This window comes from Hemicordylus capensis, chromosome 11 (genome assembly GCF_027244095.1).
Source record: "Hemicordylus capensis ecotype Gifberg chromosome 11, rHemCap1.1.pri, whole genome shotgun sequence".
Taxonomy (NCBI): Eukaryota; Metazoa; Chordata; class Lepidosauria; order Squamata; family Cordylidae; genus Hemicordylus; species Hemicordylus capensis.
Window position 1 is genome coordinate 15,904,654 of NC_069667.1, and position 26,001 is coordinate 15,930,654.

General features: G+C 50.7%; 1 protein-coding gene across 2 annotated transcripts in view; it reads left to right on the plus strand.

Moving 5' to 3' along the window:
- The first annotated feature begins 480 nt into the window (after positions 1 to 480).
- The window catches only part of DLG3 (discs large MAGUK scaffold protein 3), an 84,525-nt gene continuing 59,004 nt past the window's right edge, over positions 481 to 26,001 (plus strand). For both annotated transcript variants that reach the window (XM_053273724.1, XM_053273727.1), the window contains exons 1-4: positions 481 to 577; positions 5,291 to 5,422; positions 10,941 to 11,089; positions 15,514 to 15,651. In XM_053273724.1, the coding sequence (XP_053129699.1) occupies positions 562 to 577; positions 5,291 to 5,422; positions 10,941 to 11,089; positions 15,514 to 15,651 (435 nt within the window). In that variant the 5' untranslated portion in view covers positions 481 to 561. The remainder of the gene's footprint in view (positions 578 to 5,290; positions 5,423 to 10,940; positions 11,090 to 15,513; positions 15,652 to 26,001) is intronic.

Genomic DNA, 26,001 nt, shown 5'->3' on the forward strand with positions numbered 1-26,001 from the left:
ATGCTGCGCTAAGGACATCCGCGAGCAGCCGCTCCGCTGCGCCGCGCCCAGTGGCCCGCGAAGCCTTTCCCTCAGCACTCCCGGCAGCGCCTCCTCTGCAAACCCGGCCAAGGGAGCCGGCAGGGAGCAGAAGGGACTTCCTCGATCCGCCCCTTCGAGGGTTCGCCCCGGAGGCGCTGCCTGTGGGTCAGGTGGCTGACTTGCTGGGTTCTGGGGCTGCCTGCGCTTATCCCCTGCCTGCCGGGCGGTCCCTTCGCTGGGCTGTGTGGGCGCCCGTCGCCAGTGTGGGCGGCACGAGGGCGCGCTGCCTTGGCTGGACGGCGCGGCGCTTCTAGTCCTCATGGATGGATGCCGCTGGGGATGGGCGAGAGAAAGCGCGGCGTGCCGCTTCGCACTTCCGTCCCCCGGCTGGGCAGGGCAGGGCAGGCGAGGCGGCCATCCCGCCCAGAAACCCGGAGTCCGGCCCCTTCCCCCGCCCTCTGGCCAGAACGGCCCCTCGAGCGGACGCTGCGCGCTGGCCTCCCCGCCTGTGTCTCGGGTGGTCGCGGAGAGGCGGGGGCCATGATCCGCAGGGGAGGTAAGCGGGCGGCTGGAGGGTTGCCTGGCCCCGATCCATCGTGCCCGGGCCGGAGGCGCCGAGTGGCGCGCGAGTCGCTTGGTCGAGGACACAGCCGGCTGGGAGGGGGCGCCGAGGGGACTCCCTTGGTCGTATTCCGCCTCTCCAGAGCGCAGGAACCTCCCCCCCCGACCCCCCCCCCCGCTTAAACTAGGGCCGGGGTTTTTCGGACGCTCCACGCGACTTACTGACACTCTGTACCTCCTCAGAGTCACGCAGGCTTTTCTTTTGGGGAGGCGGGCGGAGTGTAACTTCCCCCTCCCTCGTCGGGTCGCCAACTTTTCCTCTCCCGGGCAGAGCTGCGCGACGAGCAGGACTTCAGCAGTTCTTGGCGCGCAAGAAGCGCTGCTGAACCGTCTGGGTGTCTCGCTGGCACGCAGCTATGAACGGTCCGGGAGAGCAACTTCTGGCAACTTTTGAGAGCCGAACCAACACACACGCACACACACATATGGGCAGGGCTCCTGTACTGTTAGCCGCTGAACCACAAGGAGGAAATTCTCCAGGGGTAGCCTTTTCCGACATGGGGGGTGCAAGTGCTGGAGAAAACCATCATCTGTTGGATTGCCACCTGCCCCACAGCTGTTAACGGTAGAAGAGCTGCCCCTAATTGACTGCCTCTTCTGTTGCCTGGATTGACAACAGGACTGGAGTGTGAGCCCCAGAACGCCCTGCCAAGGCATTGGGATTCCAGGCAAGTGGGTGCAGGAGTGGCCCTATGGTGAGGCAAGGTGAGGCAGTCACCTCAGGAGGTAGCTTGTTGGGGCCTCAGCAGCGTGGCAAGATGCCCCCCCCCACTGTTGCCATCAGAGCAGCTCTTTGGGACCCCATTGTCAGAGAAGAGGATCCTGCTAGCAACTTTCCTTGCTCCCTGGTCCCCCATCTCACCTTCAAAGATGGCAAGAGTTGGTTTTGAGAGGGGGCTGCCCGCCGCCCCACCAGTAGTGTGGGTCAAGGCAACATTTTGCACCTTGCTTTGGGCCGCCCCCCGAGAGGATGTCTGCTCAGGTTGCCTCGAGGTAGGATAAGTTGGCAACCTCTCCGCTTCAAGGAAGGGCGGCTCCTCGAGAGGCCTTACCCAGGAGGGTCTGTGTGAGCACGGATTGGCTGAGGGTCCCAGTCGGCAGCAGACACATGGGGTGCTTGTTCTGGCGTCTGGCCTCCTGCTGGGAGCCGCAGTGGAATGGGGTCAAGGGTGGGCCCCGTGCCCTCTTGCTTGTCTGCTCTGGGGCCTGTACAGATGCCCCTTTGTCTTAGGGCTGCTTCCCTCACAAAGGGAAGCCCTCGTGGGTTGTTCTGGGGGAGAGGCATCCAAGCTAGGCCGACGGTCGCTCCTCTGAATCCTGCCCCATAAACCTTGGCGTCTGTCCCAGTCCTTCAGTCCTCCTCCTCCCTGACAGGAAAAGCTAAGGGAGGCTGACAGGGCAGTTTTTTAAGCAAGGGGAAAACATTCCAGCTAAGGGGAGATGCGATAAAAGTTTGCCAAGAGAACTGTGTTTTTCTCCCTCTCTTGCGTATTTCTCTGTTCAATACACTTCAAGACCACACCTTCAGCTTCAATTCCAGGATGGTTTACAAAGAGGTTATAAAACTGCACAATAGATAAAACACAATTAGAAGAGTTGTTGGAGCAGCAGCTAAACGCTGCGTAAAACCTTACAAGGCCTGAGAGAATGAAGACATCTTCATCGGGCACCCGGAAGACAGCAGTGTGTGTGTCAAGCAAACCTCCTTGGGAAGGGAATTATTTATTGTTATTTATTGTTTTATTTTTTTACATTTATTTCCTGCTATTTCTCCATGAAGCCCATGGTTGTGTTTGTCCACACAACCACCATGTGAGGTAGGTTAGGCTGAGAGAGAAGTGACTGGCCCAGAGTCACCCAGCAAGTCTCATGGCTGAATGGGGATTTGAACTCTGGTCTCCCTGGACCTAGTCCAACACTCTCACCACTACACCATGCTGGCACTCTGCACTGTAATTATCCACTGTAGCTTCTGGATAGCCTTTAAAGGCAGATTTGTGTATAACACATTGCAGTGATCCAAGGGCTCTCACTCTTGGGTCCCTGGATGATATTGGACTATACAATGCCCTTCATACCCCATCACAATAGTGAAAGGTTTGGTGGGAGCTGTAGTTCGAAATCGAGGGACCCAAGTTTGAGAACTCCTGTATCTTGGATGTTACCAGAGTAGGGCCAGCAATGGCCAGGCTATCTCTGTCCAGGAGAGGATGTTGAAATGTGCTCTGTGCCACAGAGGCCGTTTGGAGAGCTAGTCTTATGGTAGCAAGCATGACATGTCCCCTTAGCTAAAGCAGGGTCCACCCTGGTTGCATATGAATGGGAGACTAGAAGTGTGAGCACTGTAAGATATTCCCTTCAGGGGATGGAGCCGCTCTGGGAAAAGCATCTAGGTTCCAAGTTCCCTCCCTGGCAGCATCTCCAAGATAGGACAAGATTTTTTTTAATTGAACCAACAAACTACCAAAGCATACAGTACGTTGCCAAAACACAATTATATACAAAGTGGTTGTTTGTACATCATATATCTACAAAGATTTACAAACAAGGATTTCGTAACCGACAGGGTTATAAAGCATATGCAGGCAGTACTGTAACTCGGGGCGGGGGGGTTATTATTTCTTGTTTACACAGTCAGACAGGTGTTATTGACTGGTTTGTCTTATCCAGACATCGAGTCCTTCCCAAGGACCTGGGATGGCTGAATTTTATCATCAATGTTGTTGCTGCTGTTATAGATATCGTCACAGAATATAGGCTGTTCCCAGTAAAGCTGCTTTTTGTAATTGGCTGATGGTGATTTCTGTGGCCCCTATGGTGTTGAGGTGCTCTTCAAGGTCTTTTGGAACTGCACCCAGGGCGCCAATGACCACTGGGATTATTTGGGTCTTTTTCTGCCACAGCCTTTCCATTTCAATTTGTAGATCTTTGTATTTGGTGATTTTTTCTATTTCTTTTTCTTCTATTCTGCTATCCCCTGGTATTGCTATGTTGATTATTTTGACTTGTTTTTCTTTCTTCTCGACTACAGTTATATCTGGTGTATTATTATTATTATTACTATTAATATTAATTCAATTTCTATACCACCCAAAAATGGCTCAGGGCAGTTTACACAGAGAAATAATAAATAAATAAGATGGCTCCCTGTCCCCAAAGGGCTCACATTCTAAAAAAAACACAAGATAGACACCAGCAACAGTCACTGGAAGTACTGTGCTGGGGGTAGATAGGGCCAGTTACCCTCCCCCTGCTAAATAAAAATCACCACAGTAAAAAGTGCCTCTTTGCCCAGTTAGCAGGGGATACAAGGCACATCAGGTAATCGGGGGGGGGGGGCGGTTACGTCCAACGTCCATTTCCACAATTTGTCCCATTGCTGTGAAGAGATACACTTGTCGGGCTGGGAGAGACTCCTGCCTGCAACCTTGGAGAAGCTGCTGCCAGTCTGCTTGACAGTACTGAGCTAGATGGACCTATGGTCTGACTCAGTATATGGCAGCTTCCTGTGTTCCTATGGGCTACTTTCCAGGGCCAAAGCCAGATCTATGAGCATCCCCAAACTACAGACTCCTCTATGTGCAATAACACTAATCATACTAGAACTTGGATTCAGGACAACCCAAGAGAAAAACCTCCATTATACCATGTGTCATTCATTTACGGAACTCCAAGCCACTAGATGTGGAGATAGCTACTAGCTTAGGGCCACTTATGAGGAGCTTTGTGTAACTTTCCCCAGCTTCCCATGGTTTTGTGTTCTTTAAAATGGAAAGCAGCTGATCCAAGGAAATGGTGCTTAGCCTTTTTCATGTCAGCCACTTTCTTTGTCCTTCTCCAAATCATTCTTCAAGCTACTCTTCCCATGGGAACAGACACAGGTCCCTTTAGCCACTGAGAGGAGAAAAGCAGAGATTTTTCTTTTTTTTGGCAGGGGGACCTTGAGAGGGCAAAGAGCCAGGAGGGAAACTGTTAAATAGTCCCTCCATTCCTTTCTTTCATTTTCAGTTGTGGGGGGCTTCATCTGACTGTAATATTTTTAATATTGTAAAATGCTTTGGCTGCCTTGCTCAAGGCAGAAAGGTGGTATAAAAATGCAATCAGTAAATAAGTAAGTAAGATGGCCTTAAACAGAGTTGGACAAATTCATGGAGGAGGAGGGAGGGAAGGAGGAAGTCAGCCAGTGAATCAGTGGCTCTTAGCCGTGATAGCTGAATGGAACCTCTGTGCTCTGGGGCAGTCTACCTCAGAGTACCAGATGCTGGGAGTAGCCAACATGTGCGCTGATGAGTGACTGGAAAGGGGCCTGTTGGGTTAGGGTTGGTTGCATCTCAGTGCATTGTGCATTTTGTCCTGTGCTATGATCTTGTCTTAGCCACCTAATGGTGCAGCGGGGAAATGACTTGACTAGCAAGCCAGAGGTTGCTAGTTCAAATCCTCACTGATATGTCTCCCAGACTATGGGAAACACCTATATTGGGCAGCAGTGATACAGGAAGATGCTGCATCGTCTCATATTGCAGGGGAGGAGGCAATGGTAAACCCCTCCTGCATTCTACCAAAGGAAACCACAGGGTGCTGTGGTCGCCAGGAGTTGACACCGACTCAACGGCACACCTTTATTTTTACCATGATCTTGTCTTGGCAGACACCCAGAGGGCTGTGCAGATCCTAGCCCGGTACCAGGGAATCTTGCAGTCTCCGGAGGAGCAGCCTCTGCAGATGTCCATCGAGAAGGTGGTGCATATTTTCCAAAGTGAACTTTTCCAGGCACTGCTGGGTAAGAGCAGCCTCCTTCCCCCTCTGGTTGTAAAGAGTAAAAATGCTGTGAAAATTGGCAGGAGGTGGGGGTTGCTGTGCAAGAGGGGACAAGGGGACACCTCCGTGCCTGTAGAAGGTAGACTGTCCCAGAAGTCTTATGTGAACAACTGGGTGTGCTACTTCAAGTGAGTACTGATCCCCGCAGAAGGGAGAAGAGCTAGTCTTGTGGTAGTGGGCATTAATTGTCCCCTTTGCTAAGCAAGCTTTGCCTTGGTTTGCATTTGGATGGGTGACTACATGTGAGCACTGTGAGATATTCTCCTTTGGGGATGGGGTCATAGAAGAGCATCTGCTTGGCATGCAGAAGGTCCCAGGTTAATTTCCTGGCAGGATCTCCAGGTAGGGTTTGGAGAGACTGCTACTTGAAACCTTGGAGAGCCACTGCCAGTCAGTGTAGACCATACTGAGCTAGATGGACCAATGGACTGACTCAGTATAAGAACATAAGAACAGCCCTGCTGGAGCAGGCCTCCAAGGCCTATCTCAACCAGCATCCTGTTTCACACAGTGGCGCACCAGATGCCTCTGGGAAGCCCACAGGCAAGAGTTGAGGGCATGCACTCTCTCCTACTATTACTGCCCTGCAACTGGGATTCAGAGGCATTGTGCCTCTGAGGCTGGAGGTGGCCTACAGCCCTCAGACTAGTAGCCTCTGATGAACCCGTCTTCCATGAATTTATCTAAATCCCTCTTAAAGCCATCCAGGCTGTTGACTGTCACCACACTTGTGGCAGAGAATTCCATAGGTTGGTTATGTGTCGTGTGAAAAAGTACTTCCTTTTGTCGGTCCTAAATTTCTTAGCAATCAGTTTCATGCAATGACTCCTGGTTCTAGTGTTTCACGAGAGGGAGAAACATTTCTCTCTATCCACTTTCTCCACACCATGCATGATTTTATAGACCTCTATCATGTCTCCCCTCAGTCTTTTTTCTAAACTAAAAAGCCCCAGGTGTTGTAGGAAAGTGCCTTGTAAGGAAAGTGCTCTAGGCCCCTGATCATCTTGGTTGCCCTCTTCTGCACCTTTTTCAGTTCTACAAGGTCCTCCTTAAGATATGGTGACCAGAACTGCACGCAGTACTCCAAATGTGGCCGCACCATAGTTTTGTATAAGGACATTATAATATTAGAAGTTTTATTTTCAATCCCCTTCATAATTATTCCAATAATGGAATAGGCCTTTTTCACAGCTGCCACGCATTGAGTCGACACTTTCAACGAGCTGTCCACCACGACCCCAAGTTCCCTCTCCTGGTCAGTCACCGACAGCTCAAACCCTATCACCCTATCTGTGAAGCTGGGGTTTTTTGGCCCAATATGCATCACTTTACACTTGCTAACATTGAACCACATTTGCCATTTTGTTGCCCACTCCCCCAGTTTGGAGAGATCCTTTTGGAGCTCCTCGCAATCACTTTTGGATTTCAGTACCCTAAATAATTTTGTGTTATCTGCAAATTTGGCCACCACCTCACTGCTTACCTATGTTTCACAATACACAATTGCAGATTTTGTTTGACAAACACCCTTCCTTGGCCAGTCTGTCAAGCTGACAAGGCCTGTGAGGGGTCTGCAGTCTGCACACTACTTCCTGCAATGATTATTAAATTTACTCATTATCAGACCAAAATAGAGTTGGGGGCATTTGACCAATTAAATAATATTCAAGTTTGTTTAAAGCTTTAAGTAACAATCAACAGGCTTGATCTTTATGCTTATAACAAAAAAAATTGTTACTTTAAAGCAAATTTAACATTTTACAAGGAGCTGTAAGGAATAATTATAAGGGTTTTTTTTAGATTTATAAATGCAGGCAGGAAGTTATTGAATTATCATTTATTGTAACTTTAGTTTGCTAAGCTTTCTACACATGTGATATCCACAGTACTTTCCCCCACCCTACTTGGCTTTTATCCTAGAAGAAGGAGAGATGAGAAAGACAAAATGGTGAATGTTAACCAGTGCTTCCATGTCACCAAAGACTTTCTTCTTTGAGCAAAGAGCTGGTCTTGTGGTAGCAAGCATGAGTTGTCCCCTTTGCTACGCAGGGCCTGCCCTGATTTGGAACATAGGAACATAGGAAGCTGCCATATACAGTCAGACCATTGGTCTATCTAGCTCAGTATTGCTTTCACACACTGGCAGCAGCTTCTCCAAGGTTACAGGCAGGAATCTCTCTCAGCCCTATTCTGGAGATGCTGCCAGGGAGGGAACTGGGAACCTTCTGCTCGTCCCAGAGCGGCTCCATCCCCTGAGGGGAAGATCTTGCAGTGCTCACACTTCTAGTCTCCCATTCATATGCAACCAAGGCAGACCCTGCTTAGCAGAGGGGACAAGTCATGCTTGCTACCACAAGACCAGCTCCCATTTGAATGGGAGGCTAGATGTGTGAGCACTGCAAGATATCCCCTTCAGGGGATGGAGCTGCTCTGGGAATTGCCGAAGGTCCCCTCCCTGGCGGCATCTCCAAGATCCGGCCGGCAACCTTGGAGAAGCCGCTGCCAGCCTGTGTAGACAGTACTGAGCTAGATGGGCCAGTGGTCTGACTCGGTATATGGCAGCCTCGTGTGTTCCTAAACACACCTTCATCAGCCTCTCTTGCCACTTAATGCCAGCCTGCTTCTGTGGAAGGACGGGGGCTTCAATTACCAGTATATGGCAGCTTCCTTTGTTCCTTGAAAGGGTTGGTTTGGAGGAGTCTCCCCGGAGAAAAAGGGCCCAGCTATTTCTCAGGGTACTTCCTGGTGTGCACTGCAGCGCTCAGTGGAGCAGCGTTTGGCCTGGCGGGAGGGTCTGTCCAAAGCCCAAGGCCTTGGCCGCTTGAGAGCACCCCCTGGAGATGGGTGCACTCTTTGGGGTGGCGGCTGTGGGATTGCCACCTGGGCAGCCTCTCATCTGGGTCGCTGCTAGGCCCTGGCATGCTCCAGCCTCAGAGCCGGCCAGCTGAGTGGGCTGTGTGAGGAGTGCAGCTCTGCCTGCCTTCAGAGTCTAGGGGTGTGTGTTTCGTTGCAGATACAAAACGTTTTGTGTACAAAACAGGCCATTTCGGATGTTTTGTAGCCAAAACAAAACACCCAATGCTCAAAACAAAATTTTGTAGCCAAAACAAAACGTCCGTGTTTCGGATACAAAACGTTCTGTTGTTTCGGCTGTTTTGGAACTACATTTTGCAATCGTGAAAAGCCTTTCTCCTTCGGTCTCAATTTTGAGTTTTGACATCTGTTTGAATTTCTGGCCCTTCCAGCCCGCAGATTGGCCAGCAAAAGCATGCGCTGATCTGCTTGCAATTGCCTCCTTATTCCCTTTAAGCACATTTAAGGGTAAATTTTACCCTCATTGCCCAGTGGGGCAGTGTGCATTTCATTGTTGCTGTTTCGCACTGTTGTGTGTAGATCAATTGCATTTCAGGCGGGGGGGATGTGGATGTGCATGACCTTTGGAAATCTGCCTGATTTTCTTCCAAAGCTCTGCTGCTGTTGATGTGTGATGTTGATGTTATTTGGGGTGGATTTGGGGCAGAAAGGGGGCTTTGGGGGCAGAAGAGTGGTTCAGGTGGTCGTGCCCCAATGGGTGCCTGCTGCCAGCCAGATTCCAGACGAATTGGGGGAAAGGGCTTATTTTTAAAGAATTTTTGAAAAAGGGGCAGAAAGGGGGCCTGAGGGGCAAAACAGTGAGTTGGGTGGCAGTGCCCCAAGGGGTGCCTGCCACAACCCAGATTCCAAAGGAATAGGGCAAAGGGCTGATTTCTTAGGAATTGTTGAAATGTATGCTTCTTTAAATCCCCCCCCCCCAGGGAATAATGGAGGTTTCAGCAGACCCATAACTCCACCTGGAGGGCACTGGGGTGACCGGGAGCAAGTGGTGGTGTAGTGCACATAGGGTGCCAACCACCCCCATGGGTTGCTGGGTTCTGTTGTTTCTGAGGTGTTCTGAGTGTAGATTCTCTGGTAGCATATGAGATTTTCAACGACAAACCATTAATCCACTCTCATATGCTACCAGACAATCTGAATCTACACTCAAAACATCTCAGAAACAACAGAACCCAGTACCCCATGGGTTGGCACCCTATGTGCTCTACACCACCACTCACTCTGGGACACCCTGGTGCCCCCCAAGTGCAGTTATGGGGCAGGAATTATGGAGGTCCATCATTCTCTATGGGGAAGAACTTTACAGACGCACAAACTCCATTACATCTTTAAAAATCAGCCTTCTGCCCAATTCCTTTGAAATCATTCTGGCAGCTTCCTTGCCACCACTGGGCACTACCACCCACCCTACTCTGCTCTGGGCCACACCTTTCCCCCCAACATGAAGCTATACTTTTGCTGAAACCTCCATTCTTCCCTATGGGAAGAATCCTATACTTCAAAAAATCACCAAAAACCAGCCTTTTGCCCAATTCCTCTGAAACTTGGGTGGTAGTTTCCACCCATCAGGCACTACCACCGTTTTTCCCTGGGGCCATTTTTAAAAATCCAAAACGTTTCAGATTCGGATTTTGCAATTTCGAACAAAGAACAAAATTGGGGTGTTTCGGATTGGCTGATTTCGAACAAAGAACAAAATGGGGTTGTTTCGGATTCGGGCCAAAAACAAAACAGAAAAAAAACCAAAACGCACAACCCTACTTCAGACCGAGAGGCAAGCGCCAGGGGGCAGGATGCGTCTGGCTGGAGCAGAGCTCCTGCAGCTGCCACATCTGCTCAGGAATGTGAGACCCTGGCCTAACGCACAGAGGAAATGCCTGGGCCTCTACCTCCCGCCTCCCCCCCAGCTTTTCCTGGCTGCGCCGGCTGCTCTGCCAGGCCGTTGCCCTGTTGCAGTCACAGGGATGGCGGCGGCGGCGGCGGCAGCAGCTCCTCCGCAGACCCTTCCCCAGCCCGAGGGCTGAGGGGACAGATCCCCTCCACCATCCTGGGCCTCTCCTCCTCCCCCAGGTGAGCTCCTTTCTCCCCCAAGGCAGGCCTAGCGATGCTGGCTGGTTCCTGCTGCAGAAGAGGGAAGGGCCGGGCCAGTCGGCGGAAAGCTGGCCGCTGGGCCTGGGCCAGAGTCTGATGTGGATGGAGAACTGAGGAGTGGGCCAGAGAGAGCCGGAGGCAGACGTTGCTTTAATGGCAAACTCTGTGCGGCAGGGGCTGGTTCCTTCCTCGGAGGCTGGAAGGGGCCACAACTTCCAGATGTGGAAGAGGAGGAGGAGGAAGAGGGAAAAGAAGGCCGTGGCCACGGACTCCGCGGTTTCGTGGCTGATCTCCAAGGCCGCCTGGGGCAATCCCATGGACCTCCTCCACCCCACTGATTGCTGTAAGGGCAGCGGGCACAAGGCCCAGAGAGAGGCTGTGTTCTGCGGGGTGACGGCTTTGCGCAGTATGCAGGGGGACTACTCTGTCCAGGGGAGCAGGCAGGGAAGGGTCTCCCCGGACCGGAAGAGCAGCTTGGGTCCTTCTTGATGGGTGTCTCTGGGCCTGCCTTGCAGATATCCAGGAGTGCTATGAGTTGAGTTTGCTCTCCGCCGCCGAGCAGGATGGGACCGCGGACCGGGAGCCTGGCACATCCCAGAGCTGGCCCGGCGCCAGCCCAGAGGGCTCTCCGGAGCATCCGGGCCGCAACAGGCAGGTCCTGCAGGTGAGACGCGGGTGCCCCTCCCCGTGGGATTGCCCTCAAGCGCCTTCCAACCCTCGCCAAGCCCCGCTTGACTGGTGGTCAAAATGGATTTGCCGTCTGAACAGGGAACTCGCACCAATCCCCCCTCCCTCCCCCTCTTCTCTTCATAGTCCAGTTTGGCACCCAAGTTGTGCCTGGCCCCATGACGTGGGTGTGGGCCACCAGCAGGGTGTTTAGCAGAGCCGCTCTTCTTCGAGGCCCAGGGCTTCTCCTCCTCCCAGGGCTGCAGGTCAGTCTGGGGTTGCCATCCCTTCTCGCCTGGCTCCTGCCTCCGTGATTTTGGCTGGCTTGGCTTGCTCTTCAGCTGGGAACAACAGTGAACACTGCCAGCCCAGCCGAATCCTCTCCTCATTTGCATTACCTCTGGGGAAGAGGTGGAGAGCCAGTCTTGCGTGAGCGAGCATGAATCGCCCCCTTGGCTAAGCAGAGCCTGCCCTGGTTTGCATTTGGATGGGTGGCTACATAGGAGCACTGTCTGCTCTAAGATATCCCCCTTAGGGGAGGGGGCCGTAGCTCGGTGGAAGAGCATCTGCTTTGCATGCAGAGGATCCCGGGTTCAATCCCCGGCATGTCCAGGTAGGGCTGGGAAAGACCCCTGCTTGGAATGCTGGAGAGCTGCTTCCACTGGGATGGATGGACCAATTGCCTGACTCATTACAAGACAACTTCATAAGTTCCTATGAAGTTTGGAGGTTTGTTTTCTGGAGTTGGGTAGCTCACTGTGACAAGTAAGCCGGGGGCTGATGACACCGTAGGCCTGTGTTGGTTGGTTGGTTGGTTGGGTATGTATGTATGTATGTATGTATGCATGTATTACATGTATATCCCTCTCTTCCTCCAAGGAGCCCAGAGCAGTGTACATGTTTATCTTTTGCCTCACAACAACCCTGTGAGGTAGGTTAGGCTGAGAGATACATGACTGGCCCAGAGTCACCCAGTGAGTTTCATGGTTGAATGGTGATTCGAACTCAGGTCTTCCCAGTCCTAGTCCAACACTCTAACCACTATGCTTTGCTCTTTCCTCAGACCAGGCTGATAAGAACATGAGAACTGGATCAGGCCCAAAGCCTATTAGTCCAGCATCCTGTTTCACACAGTGGCCCACCAGATGCCTCTGGGGAACCCACAGGCAAGGACAGGATGAAGGCATGCCCTCTCTCTTGCTGTTGCTCCCCTGCAACTGGTATTGAGAGGCATCTTGCCTCTGAGGCTGGAGGTGGCCCATAGACAACAGACTAGTAGCCATTGATAGACCTCTCCTCCATGAATTTGTCTAAGCCCCTTTTAAAGTCATCCAAGCTAGTGGCCATCACTTCATCCCACGGCAAGGAATTCCATAGTCCTAAATTACCCAGCCTTTTGTTTCATGGGAGAACCCCTGGTTCTAGTGTTGTGAGAGAGGGAGAAAAATTTATTCTTGTCCAATCTCTATACTCCATGCATAATTTTATACGCCTCGATCATGTCTCCCCGCAGTTGCCTCTTTTCCAAATAAAGAGCCCCAGATACTGTAGCCTTGCCTCATAAGGAAGGCGCTCCAGGCCCCTGATCATCTTGGTTGCCCTCTTCTGCACCTTTTCCAGTCCTACAATATCCTTTTTAAGATACGGTGACCAAAACTGTATGCAGTATTCCAGATGTGGCTGCACCATAGATTTGTAGAAGGGCATTATAATATTAGCATTTTTATTTTCAACCCCCCTCCTAATGATCCCTAGCATGGAATTGCCTTTTTTCACAGTTGTCATGCACTGAGTTGACACTTTCAACGAGCTGTCCACCACGAACCCAAGATCCCTCTCCTGGTCAGTCACCGACAGCCCAGATCCAGTGTTTCCTCTAAGGTGTACACAGGTGCCCACGCTCACACGTTTTTGGATGTCTGCTCAGTTAATTTTAGATCCTGCTCAGGTTTAATCAGGAATGCCCCATTCTGAATGCATGTGCACACACACACAGCCTTGATGCTGCCACCCAGAACAAAATTCGTTCTGCACACAGATGAGAAGAATTATAGAGAACACTGCTCAGATCCCATCAGTGTATATGTATGAAGTTGGGGTTTTTCGGCCTAATATGCATCACTTTACACTTGCTTACATTGAACCGCATTTGCCATTTTGTTGCCCACTCCCCCAGTTTGGAAGGATCTTTTTGGAGCTCCTCACAATCAGTTTTGGATTTCACTATCCTAAATAGTGTCATCTGCAAATGTAGTGTCATCTGTCAATTTGGCCATGTCACTGCTTACTCCACCTTCTAGATCATTTATGATAACTGGGCTTTCTTGAACATCACCTGTCCCTGGTGCCTTAATCTTCTTATGCCTCTGAGGAAAACTTTGCTTCAATCTGAGGTCCAAAGGAGCTTGTGCTCTTAAGAGGCTGGAAACAGATCACAGTTGGGTGATTTTTGCCCCGTAGGGAGTTACAGGTAGGTTCTGATAGCAGCTCATTTGGGTCTCTGCGTTCACAAGGGTGTAATGCTGCCCAAACCTGTTTGACGAGAGCTGGCAGTCCGTGTCTGAGAAAGTGGACAATGCCTCTGTTATCTCGCTGGGAAACTATTGTCTGTCTCCCCACCCAGAAAGCTGTTTGCAGTTTGGAGACTGGTCACTGGAGGGCTCCAGAGGCAACTCCATCCTTCTCTTAGAAACTCTCCCTTCTCAAGGGTGTTCAGGGTAGGCTGAAGCTGCCACAGTGCCTTGCTTGTTCCTCAGAGTGACAAGAAAGGCTGTTCGAAAGGGCTGGCTAGTCTGTTGTGCTGTTCCTGGCCCGTTCTGGCACCTCCTTTGTTTTGAGCCTGGCCTTTTATTATTAAAAAGGTGGGATTTCATCCCGTTGCCACTGCCATCCATTCAGGACACTCTGCACAGCTCCGGCCCTCCTGCAGATGTTGGACTACGACTCCCATCATCCTTGACTGCGGGCTACTGTGGCAGGGGATGATGGGGCTTGTAATCCAACAGCAGCTTCTGATCTAGGAGGATTCAGTGTATGACACGAGGAGTGGGAGCAATGTTCCAGCTTCATTAGTGGGAGGAGAGCTGGTCTTGTGGTAGCAAGCATGACTTGTCCCCTTTGCTAAGCAGTCTCTGCCCTGGTTTGCATTTGAATGGGAGACTACATGTGTGAGCCCTGCCAGATATTCCCCTTAGGGGATGGGGCCGCTCTGGGAAGAGCACCTGCATGATTCCTTGGTTCCAAGTTCCCTCCCTGGCAGCATCTCCAAGATAGGGCTCAGAGAGCCTCCTGCCTGAAACCTGAGAGAAGCTGCTGCCAGTCTGTGTAGATAATACTGAGCTAGATGGACCAATGGCTTGACTCAGTATATGGCAGCTTCCTATGTTCTTCCTGTGTCCTAGTGCAGAGCAGTAGTGTGCTTTCTTGCCTGTGATGAACCTGCGGTTCAGTCATGTAGCTGGCTATGTTTAGGCTTGGGAAGTGAAGGCTAAGGGGAGATATGAGAGCATCTTCAAAGGTCTGAAGGGCTGCCACAAAGGAGGAACATAGAACATGGGAACATAGGAAGCTGCCATATACTGAGTCAGACCATTGGAGCAGGCTGGCATTAAGTGGCAAGAGAGGCTGATGAAGGTGTGTTTAGGAACATAGGAGGCTGCCATATACCAAGTCGGACCACTGCTCCATCTAGCTCAGTATTGTCTACACAGACTGGCAGCAGCTTCTCCAAGGTTGCAGGCAGGAATCTCTCTCAGCCCTATCTTGGAGATGCTGCCAGGGAGGGAACTTGGAACCTTCTGCTCTTCCCAGAGTGGCTCCATCCCCTGAGGGGAATATCTTCCAGTGCTCACACATCAAGTCTCCCATTCATATGCAACCAGGGCAGACCCTGCTGAGCTAAGGGGACAAGTCCTGCTTACAACCACAAGACCAGCTCTCCTCTCCTGGAGGAGCGGATTCATTTTTGGTTGCTTCTGTGAACAAGACTAGAACCAATGGGTTGAAATTCCAAGGAAGCAGCTTTAAGCTAGGCACGAGGAGGAATTCCCTGAGCTGTTTGACCAGGCAGTGTCTGCCTCATGCAGTGGTGGGCTCTTCCTTCACTGGAGGTTTCCCAACAGAGACTGGAATGCCATCTGTAAGGGGTGCTGTAGCCGTTCCCTGCACTCAGAAGGGGGGTAGACTGGAAGACCTCCAAGGTCCCTTCCAACTCCCCCTTCTGTGAGAGCATTCTTGCTGCTGGTTCGTGTCCTCGAAGAGCCCTGCTTCCCCCAAGTCCATGACAGCTGCTGGTGTGACGTCGGGCAGCCGGCTAGTCATGGTACACATTTTGTTTTGCACAGAAGCCGCTTCCCTTGCCATGGTTTCTGGGCGGCTTCCTGTGCCTTCACCATGCTTTTCTTCTTCTCCCCCATAAATCAGGGGAAGCTGCAAGGACGAACAGCTTGGAGCGAGGACTCGGGGCAAGCCCCGCAGCTGGTGAGAGTGGCCGAGAGCAGAACCGAGTTGCCGGTCCGAATCTGCAGCCTGGTGGTCGGCGTCCGCAGCACCCTGCCCAAGGTAAGGTTCTTGACAGTGCCCAGCTGGGGTGGATGGGACAGCGGAGGAGGAGGCAGCAGCACAGGCTGCCTTCCCTAAATCACTCGCCAAAGCAGCTAGGGATGTGCATGAGCCGGTTCAGCTCCTCCTTTGGGAACCACTGAACCGGTTCGGGCTCCCGCAGCTGAATTGGTTCAGCAGCTAAGCAGGTCCTTACCTGCTTACCTTAAGAAGGAGCTAAGCAGATCCTTTCCTGTTCCACTGCTGCCCCGCTGTTTTTATGGGCGCAGTGCTCACTCTAGCAAAGGCCATGCGTGGCTGTGGCGCCGACATGTGCATGGCTGCCGCGCATGCCGATGCCCAGCACACAGGCTGCGGGGGACAGCGCCAAAGCCATGCACGGCCTTTGCTAGAGCGAGCGCTGTGCCCAGAAAATCGGCAGCGGAGCAGGTAAGGGCCTGCTTGCCTTCTTCTTCAGGGAACTGCTCATTGCCTTGCCCATGCCTGCTGGAACAGCTCGTGCACCCTTCTAAAAGCAGCTCCATATCCTGGGGCTTTTGCCCCATTTGCCCCATCTATGGACTAGGACTCTTTGTCCTGGAGAAGGATAGGTCTGCTCAGTGCCGGGGGTGTGTGAGCCATTCAGTGGCTTTGAGGCACAGAGAGACACAACCACAGGGCATGGTCTGAGGATGCCTGATGTGGCCACATTGCTGAAGCTAAGCAGGTCTAGGCCTGGTCAGAGCCTGGATGGGTGATCTTGGAAGAAAGGCAGGCTATAAATGTAATACCTGCCCAGCCCACAGGGAGTCTTTAACTTGCGACCTTAACAGAAATGATTGGAGGCTGTCGGCTGGCATTTTAGAGCCCAGTGACTGCGGCTTCTCTAGTCTTCCTGGATGTGCACTATTGCTGGATTCTGAAGAATCCTCATTTCTTCAGAAGTACCATTGTGCCCAGGCGCCAGTACTCCAGGGCCTGGAGACATATGGACCATGACCTCCGGCTTTTCTCCTTGCGGGGGGGTGTGGTGGGAGACTCTAAGGCTGATATTGTGGTGTCTCATAACATGCAACACACAGGATGCCCACTAGCTGGATGCTATGATTTGTTTCTTTGGCTGCTGTATTTATATTTCATTTGAAATAGCAATAGAAAAACAGTCCTGTCGGGGATTCTGATGTGCCTTTGAAAGGTTTTCACTTGCACCGAAATGATTTTAAAGTGAGTCTCTTGTAGGGTTGCCATCTTCCCATGGATTTCCAGGTAGTGCCTGGATTTTAAGCCAGTCACCCGGATTGCTTAGCCTGCTCAGATTTGCCTGGGGATTCCCAGCTTTCTTTCTTTTTCTTTTTCTTTAAAGCTAAGCTCTAGCTCTTGTAGAAGTGGAGTTATGGAGCAAAACGTGCAAGGCAGGTAAAACACAGGAGGCTGGCTGGGAGACGTTCACAATAAGTAATCTCCTGATAAATATTGCCTTTGTTTTTTGTCAGTAGGGGATATCTTTTGGGCAGTTGAGAGGGTAGCTTGATTCTGATATAAATCACTGCCTACCTGTGTATTGTAATGTTTAAAGTTTTTGGCTTTATTGTGCAATCTATTCTATGCATGCCTACTTGGAAGTACCACTAGTTTCAATCAGATTTTCTCCCAAGTAAGTGTGTATAAGATTGCAGCCTAACTGAAAAGCTCAGTGTATTTTTTTTGGGTTCTATTGCTGCTATTAATATCTCAAATTTTGTATATTCTTCATTTATTTTCATGGTATTTTCTGCTAGAAAATTATTTTGCTCTGGTAGATATCCAGAGCAAATACAAGTCAACTGGACAGTGCAGCTGTTAATTTGCATAATTTGCATAACATGCAAATAATCTGCAAGCTAATTTAGGAGGAAAGTGATCCTGCGGGTTCCTCATTCACTGCGTCAGGGACATAGCTCGACCCCCAAACTCTGGATATATTACTGTAGTCCATGAGGCAGCCCCACAAATTTTGACCATTGGTTCCTGCTCAGGGGGTGACTCAGTGATTTTTGGCAATGTCTAGCCAAATTGATTGATTGAGTGAGTGAGTGAGTGAGTGAGTGAGTGAGTGCTGTCAAGTCGGTGTTGACTCTTAGCCACCGCATGGATAGATTCTCTCCAGGATGATCTGTCTTCAACTTGGCCTTTAAGGTCTCTCAGTGGTGCGTTCATTGCTGTCGTCATCGACTCCATCCACCTTGCTGCTGGTCGTCCTCTTCTTCTCTTTCCTTCCACTTTTCCCAGCATGATGGACTTCTCAAGAGAGCTAGGTTTTCACATAATGTGTCTGAATTATGAGAGTCTGATCCTGGTCATTTGTGCCTCAAGTGAAAATTCCTGATTGATTTGTTCTATGATCCATTTGTTTGTTTTCCTGGCTGTCCATGGTATCCTCAAAAGTCTTCTCTGCAGCACCAAAGTTCAAAAGCGTCAATACTTTTTCTATCTTGCTTCTTCAAAGTCCAGCTTTCACATCCAGAGTGTCATGGGAAAAACCATTGTCTGGACGATTCTAATCTTTGTAGGTGTCGACACGTCGTGGTATCTAAATATCCTTTCCAAGGCCTTCATTGCAACCCTACCAAGTGCTAGTCTAGCCTCCTAGAGATGGGAAATAGCTGATAGCATTGTTTCACTTACAGCTTCCTCTGTATGATCACCCCTTTTTATCCCTACCCCCAAACAATTATGGTAAAATTGCAGTCATTTTCGCACAGAGGAAAGGGTTAGCGGCAGGATAACAACGAACCAATTGTTTTATTTTCTCCATGGAGTAATCTTAGAAGGACATTCCTGCCAATTTTCATTTCCTTTCCTCTGACAACATTGATAAAATTCTGTAGTAGTTTTTGTGATTTGAAAACTTTTTAAAGCTTTTAAAAGGTCATTACAAATTTGGCCGCTACAGGCCTGATGGTCAGGGCAATAAATGCCTTGGAACACACTTGACAGCTGAAAGTCTTGAAATGCCTCCTCCTCTTTTCCAACTCTAGGGCTGTAGACCTTGTAAAAAAAAAAAAATCACAAAGGGCATTTCTCCCCGCAGATGGTCTTGAACACCCCAGCTGGCCGAAGTACTGTTGATCAGGTGTCAAGGCAGGTTTGAGGGAAGGAAGAGGGTTTCACCAACTTGCAGAAACCCTCAGACATAATGGGACCCCCGCGCCCCCACAAAAGGTGTAAATGTCTTCATCCCATGTGCCAATGCATTAGACTGTCCCAATGAGTTTCAGGCATGAGTGAGGTGGAATTTACTGTGGTCACAGCCTTTAGCCAACCCTGACAGTTGAAAGGTCATTTGTGAATGTGCCTGGCATGGCTGAAAGCTATCAATAGACCTCTCCACCCTCCGTGAATGTGTCTAATCCTTTTAAAAAGCCCTCTAAGTTTTAGTGGCCTTTGGCTATTATGGCTGGGGATGATGGGAGTTGTAGTCCAAGAACATACTTCTTTTCAGGCGGAGAGCTGGTCTTGTGGTAGCAAGCATGACTTGTCCCCTTTGCTAAGCAGGGTTCACCCTGGTTGTATATGAATGGGGGACTATTACTATTTACATTTTATATCCCGCTCTTCCTCCAAGCAGCCCAGAGTGGTGTACTACATACTTAAGTTTCTTCTCACAACAACCCTGTGAAGTAGGTTAGGCTGAGAGAGGAGTGACTGGCCCAGAGTCACCCAGCAAGTATCATGGCTGAATGGGGATTTGAACTCGGGCCTCCCCAGTCCTAGTCCAGCACTCTAACCACTACACCACGCTGGCTCTCTACATGTATGAGCACTGTAAGATACTCGCCTTAGGGGATGGAGCCACTTTGAGATGAGCATATGCATGCAGAAGGTTCCAAGTTCCCTCCCTGGCAGCATCTCCGAGATAGGGCTAGAGAGTTTCCTGTCAGCAACCTTGGAGAAGCCGCTGTCAGTCTGTGCAGACAACACTGAGCTAGATGGACCCATGGTCTGACTTGCTATATGGCAGCTTCCTATGTTCCTGTGTTCCTTCTCTAGAACTGAACCAAACCTCAGCAGTGGTGCTGTGTCTATGTTTGCTGTGAGCCTAGGATGCTTGAGCAGGATGGACCTTATTTATTTTCATTCATTCATTCATTTAGTACGTTTATATACTGCCCATAACAGTAGCCTCAAGACAATTCACCACAACCACAAATTTAAAACCAGACATTAAAAAGCCTCTACAAAATTCAATTTAAAACAATCAATAAAATTCAACTAAAAGCCTGGCTCAAACTGTGTGTCTTTAGCCGTTTCCTAAAGGCCATCAGGGATGGAGCAGCTCCAACTTCAACAGCAAGTGCATTCCACAACCCTGGGGCAACTATAGAGAAGGTTCGCCTCTGAGTTGCCGCTCCACGAATCAGTCTCACTCTCAGACGAGCCTCCTTTGAGAATCTGAATAGGCGGCGGGGTTCATAGGACCCCGAGAGAGTAGCCAGCCCAAAGCGCTGCACCTCTGCCCTTTGCTCCAAATCCTGCGTCCTGGTGCTGGTTCTGGAATTGAGCATAAGGCAGGAAACCTGCTGACAGGTTGCAACTAGATCCATTTCTCCTCTCAGTGCCCACCTGGGCTTGGTTTTGGTGCAGGTAAGGAGAGGGGAGGCGTGTGACTGCATGAAGCTGCCTGGCTTTGCTCCGGGGGAGACGGGCTCTGAGGCTGTGAGTGGGTCCCCCAAGCCCTGCCGATGATTCTCGTGGGCTCGTTTCCCCTCCTGACATGTTCCTGCTGCTGCTTAGCAACCCAGCTGCTGTCTGCATGGAGCCAGGAGACAGACTACGGCTGGGCCCAATCTGTGAGCCCAACCTGGAGTGGCAGGAGCGGGAGGGCGAGCTGGGATCTGGGGACGGGGAGTCCTGCGCGTGTCCCGGCTTCAACCCCCGTGCCCGGCTAGTGGCGGGGCAGTTACCTCTCGCGTCCAGGCGTCAGGGGGAGGGACAGGCAAGCGGGCCGAGAGCGGCTTGAGATTCTGAAGGACATGACAGCAGCCACCTCCGTAGCTCTAGAGAGACCGAGAGCTCTTCTGGCGGGAGTGAGCATGAATTGCCCCCTTTGCTAAGCAGGGTCTGCCCTGGTTTGCATTTGGACGGGTGAGTCCGTGTCAGTGCTGTCAACTATTCCCCATAGGAAATGGGGCCCGTAGCTCAGTGATAGAGCGTTTGCTTCCAGGTTTACTCTTTGGCATTTCCAGGTAGGTCTGGGAGAGACTCCTGCCTGAAACCTTGGAGAGCCGCTGCCAGTCAGTGTAGACAATACTGAGCTAGAGGGACCAATAGTCTGAATCAGTATAAGACTGGGTGTCTGTCTGGGGAGTGATGGGAGGCAATAGCTTATCCCCAGACCTGTTGGTGCCGTTGAACAAATCAGCCTTGAGGCAGTGACAGCCTCCCCTGTCCTCTGTTTCTCTTCCCCTACACTGTCTCTTCTCCCTCACCTTTCTCGTGGGCTTACCACTTCCACAGTTTACCTGCAAGTTTCATGCCTCAGGCCAGAGGTGGCAGGGTGCTCATGATTGTCTCCAAGAGCTTAGATTTGGAGACATCTGCTAAACTTGTCTGAAAGAACCATTTCTCGCCTTCACCCCAGGTTTTGGTGAGTAGACACCACCTTGGAGAGTAGATACCACCATCCAACCGAGCTCCCAGCTCACAGGCAGCCACTCCCTGCTCCTTCTACCTAGCTGTTTGCTCTCACTCGATCGAAAATCGTTAATGCACATAGCTCCCGAAGCTGGGTAGGATGCTTGTCCTACCCAGTTTTCAATCATGTGAACAACCCTAGTGCCTCCTGGGTGATTTGCACACTTCCATATGCATTTTATTTTCCATCTGTGGTATGAAGCGTATAGTCAGGTATGGGATATTTTGTTCCTTCCTGGTGGTAAGCTCCTGGTTTAGAATAGAAAGTGGACTGGTTTAGATGCAACATCAACCCATAGTTTACACTGAGAAAGTAGCTTAGACTTCAAAGCCTAATTTGTGTTCCAGGTGTATAGGCAAACTATGGTTTCATAGTTTTGGTGAGTGGCCATATCTCGGTGTCAGAGTCCCTGATTTACATGCAGAAGGTCCTAGGTGCAATCTCTGGCGGGACCTTCAGGTAGGGCTGGGGAAGACCTCTGTCAGAGAGCTGCTGCCAGTCAGTGTGGAAAATACTGACCTAGATGGACCAATGGCCTGACTTACTATAAGGCACCTTCATGGGTTTAGCATTTCATGCTGCTTTGCTACCATTCATAATAATCACAGAAAAACCAACCAGGAAGTGAGCTAACTTAATGGTTCCAGGAAGTGACCGATCAACCTCATATTTTCTTTTCGTGCAGGGGTGGGGAACCTTGGCCCTCCAGCTGTTTTTGAACTACAATTCCCACCTGGGGATGATGGGAGTTGTAGTTCAACAACAGCTGGAGGGCCAAGGTTCCCCACCCCTGTTCTAGTGCATTAATTTGGTTCATTTTGTCTTTGCATCATTTGGCCGTTATCCGAGTCTGTTCTGGGAATCCAAAGGGATAGCCCCAGAAACGTGTTATAATGGAGGTTGGAGGTGCAAAACGTAGTGGAGTTCTCTGAAATCCTGGAAATTTGTTGCCAGTTAGTGCTGCCAGTAGTGACCTAGACGAACCAGCTGCATATGTTCATATATTTTTCTGTGTTCCCTCTTCCTCTGCCTTCCCTAGGGATTCCTGCATACTATCTCAAACAGTCGCCTCAAAGGTGAAACAACTTCCCAAACCATGGTTTACTGAGTTGGCTGTAACACCAGACTGGTTTGCCCAAACCATGGTTTACAAATGCAACTTCAAATTGTGATTTCAGATCGTGGTTTGGCATCCGCCTGCAAACCAAACTTTGTTGGATGGTGCAGGTTCAGAAACTATGCTATGGCATTACACCGGAAGCTCCTCATTGTGCCCATCTTGCTTCCTCTCCGGCAGGCAGCTTTGTGCAATCAAACCCGCAGTTGCTGTCACAAGATGTCAGCCCCATTGCCACCCGGAGGAAGGACTCTAGGCTGTTGCCCAGCCATTGTGACGAGCAGAATACTCTTGGAATGGCATGAAATTCCAGGATAGGAGAGAATGTACAAAGAGCTGCATTTATCTGTGGCATTGTTTGGCTGCTGCTGATGTGTGGCTTGTGGGTCAGGGATACTGGACCCCCTGAGTATTTTTCATATAGGGGTCTCTCTCTCTCTTTCTCATATATGCGCGCGCGCGCGCACACACACACACACACACACACACGTTTCTCCATCCCCTCCTGTCCTTCAAGAGGAGGATGGCGCTTCCAGCTGCAGAGTTAAAATTAAACTTGTGCAGATGAGTGCCTTGGCCCAACGCCTTCCCCTTTCTCAGCAGTCCCCGTGCCTCTCTCTGTCATTTTCCCTATCCCCCACCCCACACACTGTCTTTGCTTCTTCAGCTGGGGAGGGGGAGATTCCCCCCCCCAAGCTTTTGATAAAAATTCCTCAACAAGGGCTCCTAAAATAAAACCCGAGAAGTCACAGGCTAGGCTAAAAAGCGATTTCCTTTTGTGGATCCCCACTGTCAAGGAAATGGAAGGCAAGCAGGCAAGACCAGTTCTCCTAAAGGAGGGGAAATGAGAGGATGCTGTCCCACTCGGCCCCATGGTCCTGACTCAGCCCTGCTCTCCAGGGTGTGCCAGGGCCACACCTGTCAGTCAGATTCAACTGTGCATCTGTGTGTTGCCTGGCATGAGGCTGGAGGAAGGTGGTGGCATTTTGGGGGGTAAGCAGACCCCTATTGCTCGAGCTTCCTGGGTAGGTTTCTAGTCCCTGCTTAAAGCTGCAGAACTGTGAGTTAGAGTTGCACTCCCACGGCTTTTTCCATGCACATCCACACCTGTCAGTCGCCTCACCCAGGCATTGTCATACTCACTCTGGTTCCTGATATGAACATATCAAAGGGTCTTCAGCTGAGACTGACCCTCGGCCCACCAACGCAATAGGCTCATCCATATAATTTATAAGGGGAGGGCAAGTATCCTACTCTAGCTTGGGAGCTGGGCATACTCTCGTTTTCTGATCGCCTGTGAGTTAAACACAAGGAGAGCTGGTCATGTAGAAGCAAGCATGTCTTGTCCCCTTAGCTAAGCAGGGTCCACGCTGGTTGCCTATGAATGGGAGACTAGAAGTGTGAGCACTGTAAGATATTCCCCTCGGGGGATGGAGCCACTCTGGGAAGAGCAGAAGATTCCAGGTTCCCTCCCTGGCAGCATCTCCAAGATAGGGCTGAGAGAGATGCCTGCCTGCAACTTTGGAGAAGCCGCTGCCAGTCTGTGAAGACAATACTGAGCTAGATAGACCAATCGTCTGACTCAGTATATGGCAGCTCCCTATGTTCCTAAGGTCAGAGGCAGGAGCTTGATTGTATGCTAAGCCTCAGCAGGGTAGGAAGGTTTTTCTTCCTACCTTGTTCCAAAGCTGGGGACCAAATCTGGGTAAGGCATACTTGCCCTCCCCAGCTGGGCCTTAGCCTATTACCAAGCTCCCTGCCTCCAACCATGTGTTTAACTCATAGATGATCAGAAAATGGGAGCATGTGCAGCTCCCAAACCAAGCCTGTCCTAATGATAACCATGTGAACGAGCCTAGTATTTGCTGCCGTTGGTCGGCAGCAGCTCTGCACGGTTTAAAGCAAGGGTCTTTCTCAGTCCTACCTGGAGATGCTAGGGATTGAACCAGCGACCTTCCTCCTGCAAAGCGGGGGCTCTGTCACTCAGCTGTCTCTGAAGGTGGCAGTCATCTTGTGCAGTCTTCCAGTCGTGCACCCACATGGCATGCTTTTGACTGCACATTGCTGGTCTCTGGGTTATGAAGGGGACCTAGAGTGCTCTGCGGGTGCATCTAGTGATGAACACACACTTTGTGCAATGCGAAGATGAATGGGAGATCTGAAAAACCTTGTGCACTTGGATCCACAGGAGAACCAACCTTCTTTTCCTGGGTAATAGTGGAAGACGGTTACTCTGATAAGTGACTGGGAAAACCTGAAATGGTTTCCAGGGCCAGGTGCCTTTAAGAAGCATTGGCTGCTGCAATTCCGGCGGACGAGCTGATTGGCTGGGAAGTGTGTAGGCCAGGAGGATGTGGGAGCAGCCATTCAGAAATCTGCTGCATTACTTCCCTTGCTTAAAGGGGAACTGAGCAGGGGGTGGGTGAAGGGACATCCTTGCTTTCCCATGCTCTTCTCTACTCCTTCCAGTTTGCTTGGCTGCTGCCCCAAGATCTGTGCGACATCCCTCCTTGGATCTTGCCAGAATCCAGAATGCTCAAGATCTCTGAGCTTGCTGTGGGATTTCTAAGGGCTAGAAGCCAGGACTAGCTGACAGCTGGAGGGGGGATGCCAGCCCAGAGACTCATACCTTCTGCTGGATACCCAGATCTGTGAGCTTGTGCCAGTTTTGCTATGTCTCAGTCGGGGTTAGCAGAAGGGTGGATACAGGAAGCTGCCGTTAACTGAGTCAGATAGCTCAGTGTTGCCTACTCTGGCTGGCAGCAGCTCTTCAGTGGCGTGGGCAGGGGTCTTTCCTGTCACCTGCTATCTGGGGTCCCTTAACTAGGAATGCTGGGGGACTGGACTTGGGGCCGTTTGCATGCAGAACACGTGCTCTGCTCCAGAAGGAAGATCCCTTCCCCAAGGATGCGTTTGCCTCTTCCATGAGCTAGTGAGGGAGGGCCATGAGACTCCTTTAACCCATAAACGTCCTGGAAAGGAGGAAGGGCATGTCTGTCCACGTGTGCTTGTATGCATCTCTTGGTTTTATTATTTATTATTTTATTATTTATTATTGTTTACATTTAACATCCCCGCTCTTCCTCCAAGGAGCCCAGAGCGGTGTACTACATACTTAGGTTTCTCCTCACAACAACCCTGCGAAGTAGGTTAGGCGGAGAGAGAAGTGACTGGCCCAGAGTCACCCAGTGAGTTGCATGGCTGAATGGGGATTTGAACTCGGGTCTCCCTGGTCCTAGTCCAGCACTCTAACCACAACACCACGCTGGCATCCAGAGCTTCTCAGTTGTGCCTCACATATTGTGGAGAGTTATGGAAAAGTGATAGACCCCTGGTTTGGGGGTAAGATTTGGAGGTGGGATCACCCATCTCTTTTCTGTCCCCTTTTCCAGGTTGCATGTGGCTCCAGATTTCCCAGCATCCTTTGGGCACAGGGCCAGTCTTCTGTCCTTCATGGCAGTGACGGCCATGGGCTGAAGTTTAGAAGGGCTTCCGATGTTTAACATCCAGTTTCTTGGGGGTGGTAGTCTGGTTCCTAGAAAGCATAGCACCAGCCTACAAACATATGAAGCTGCTTTCT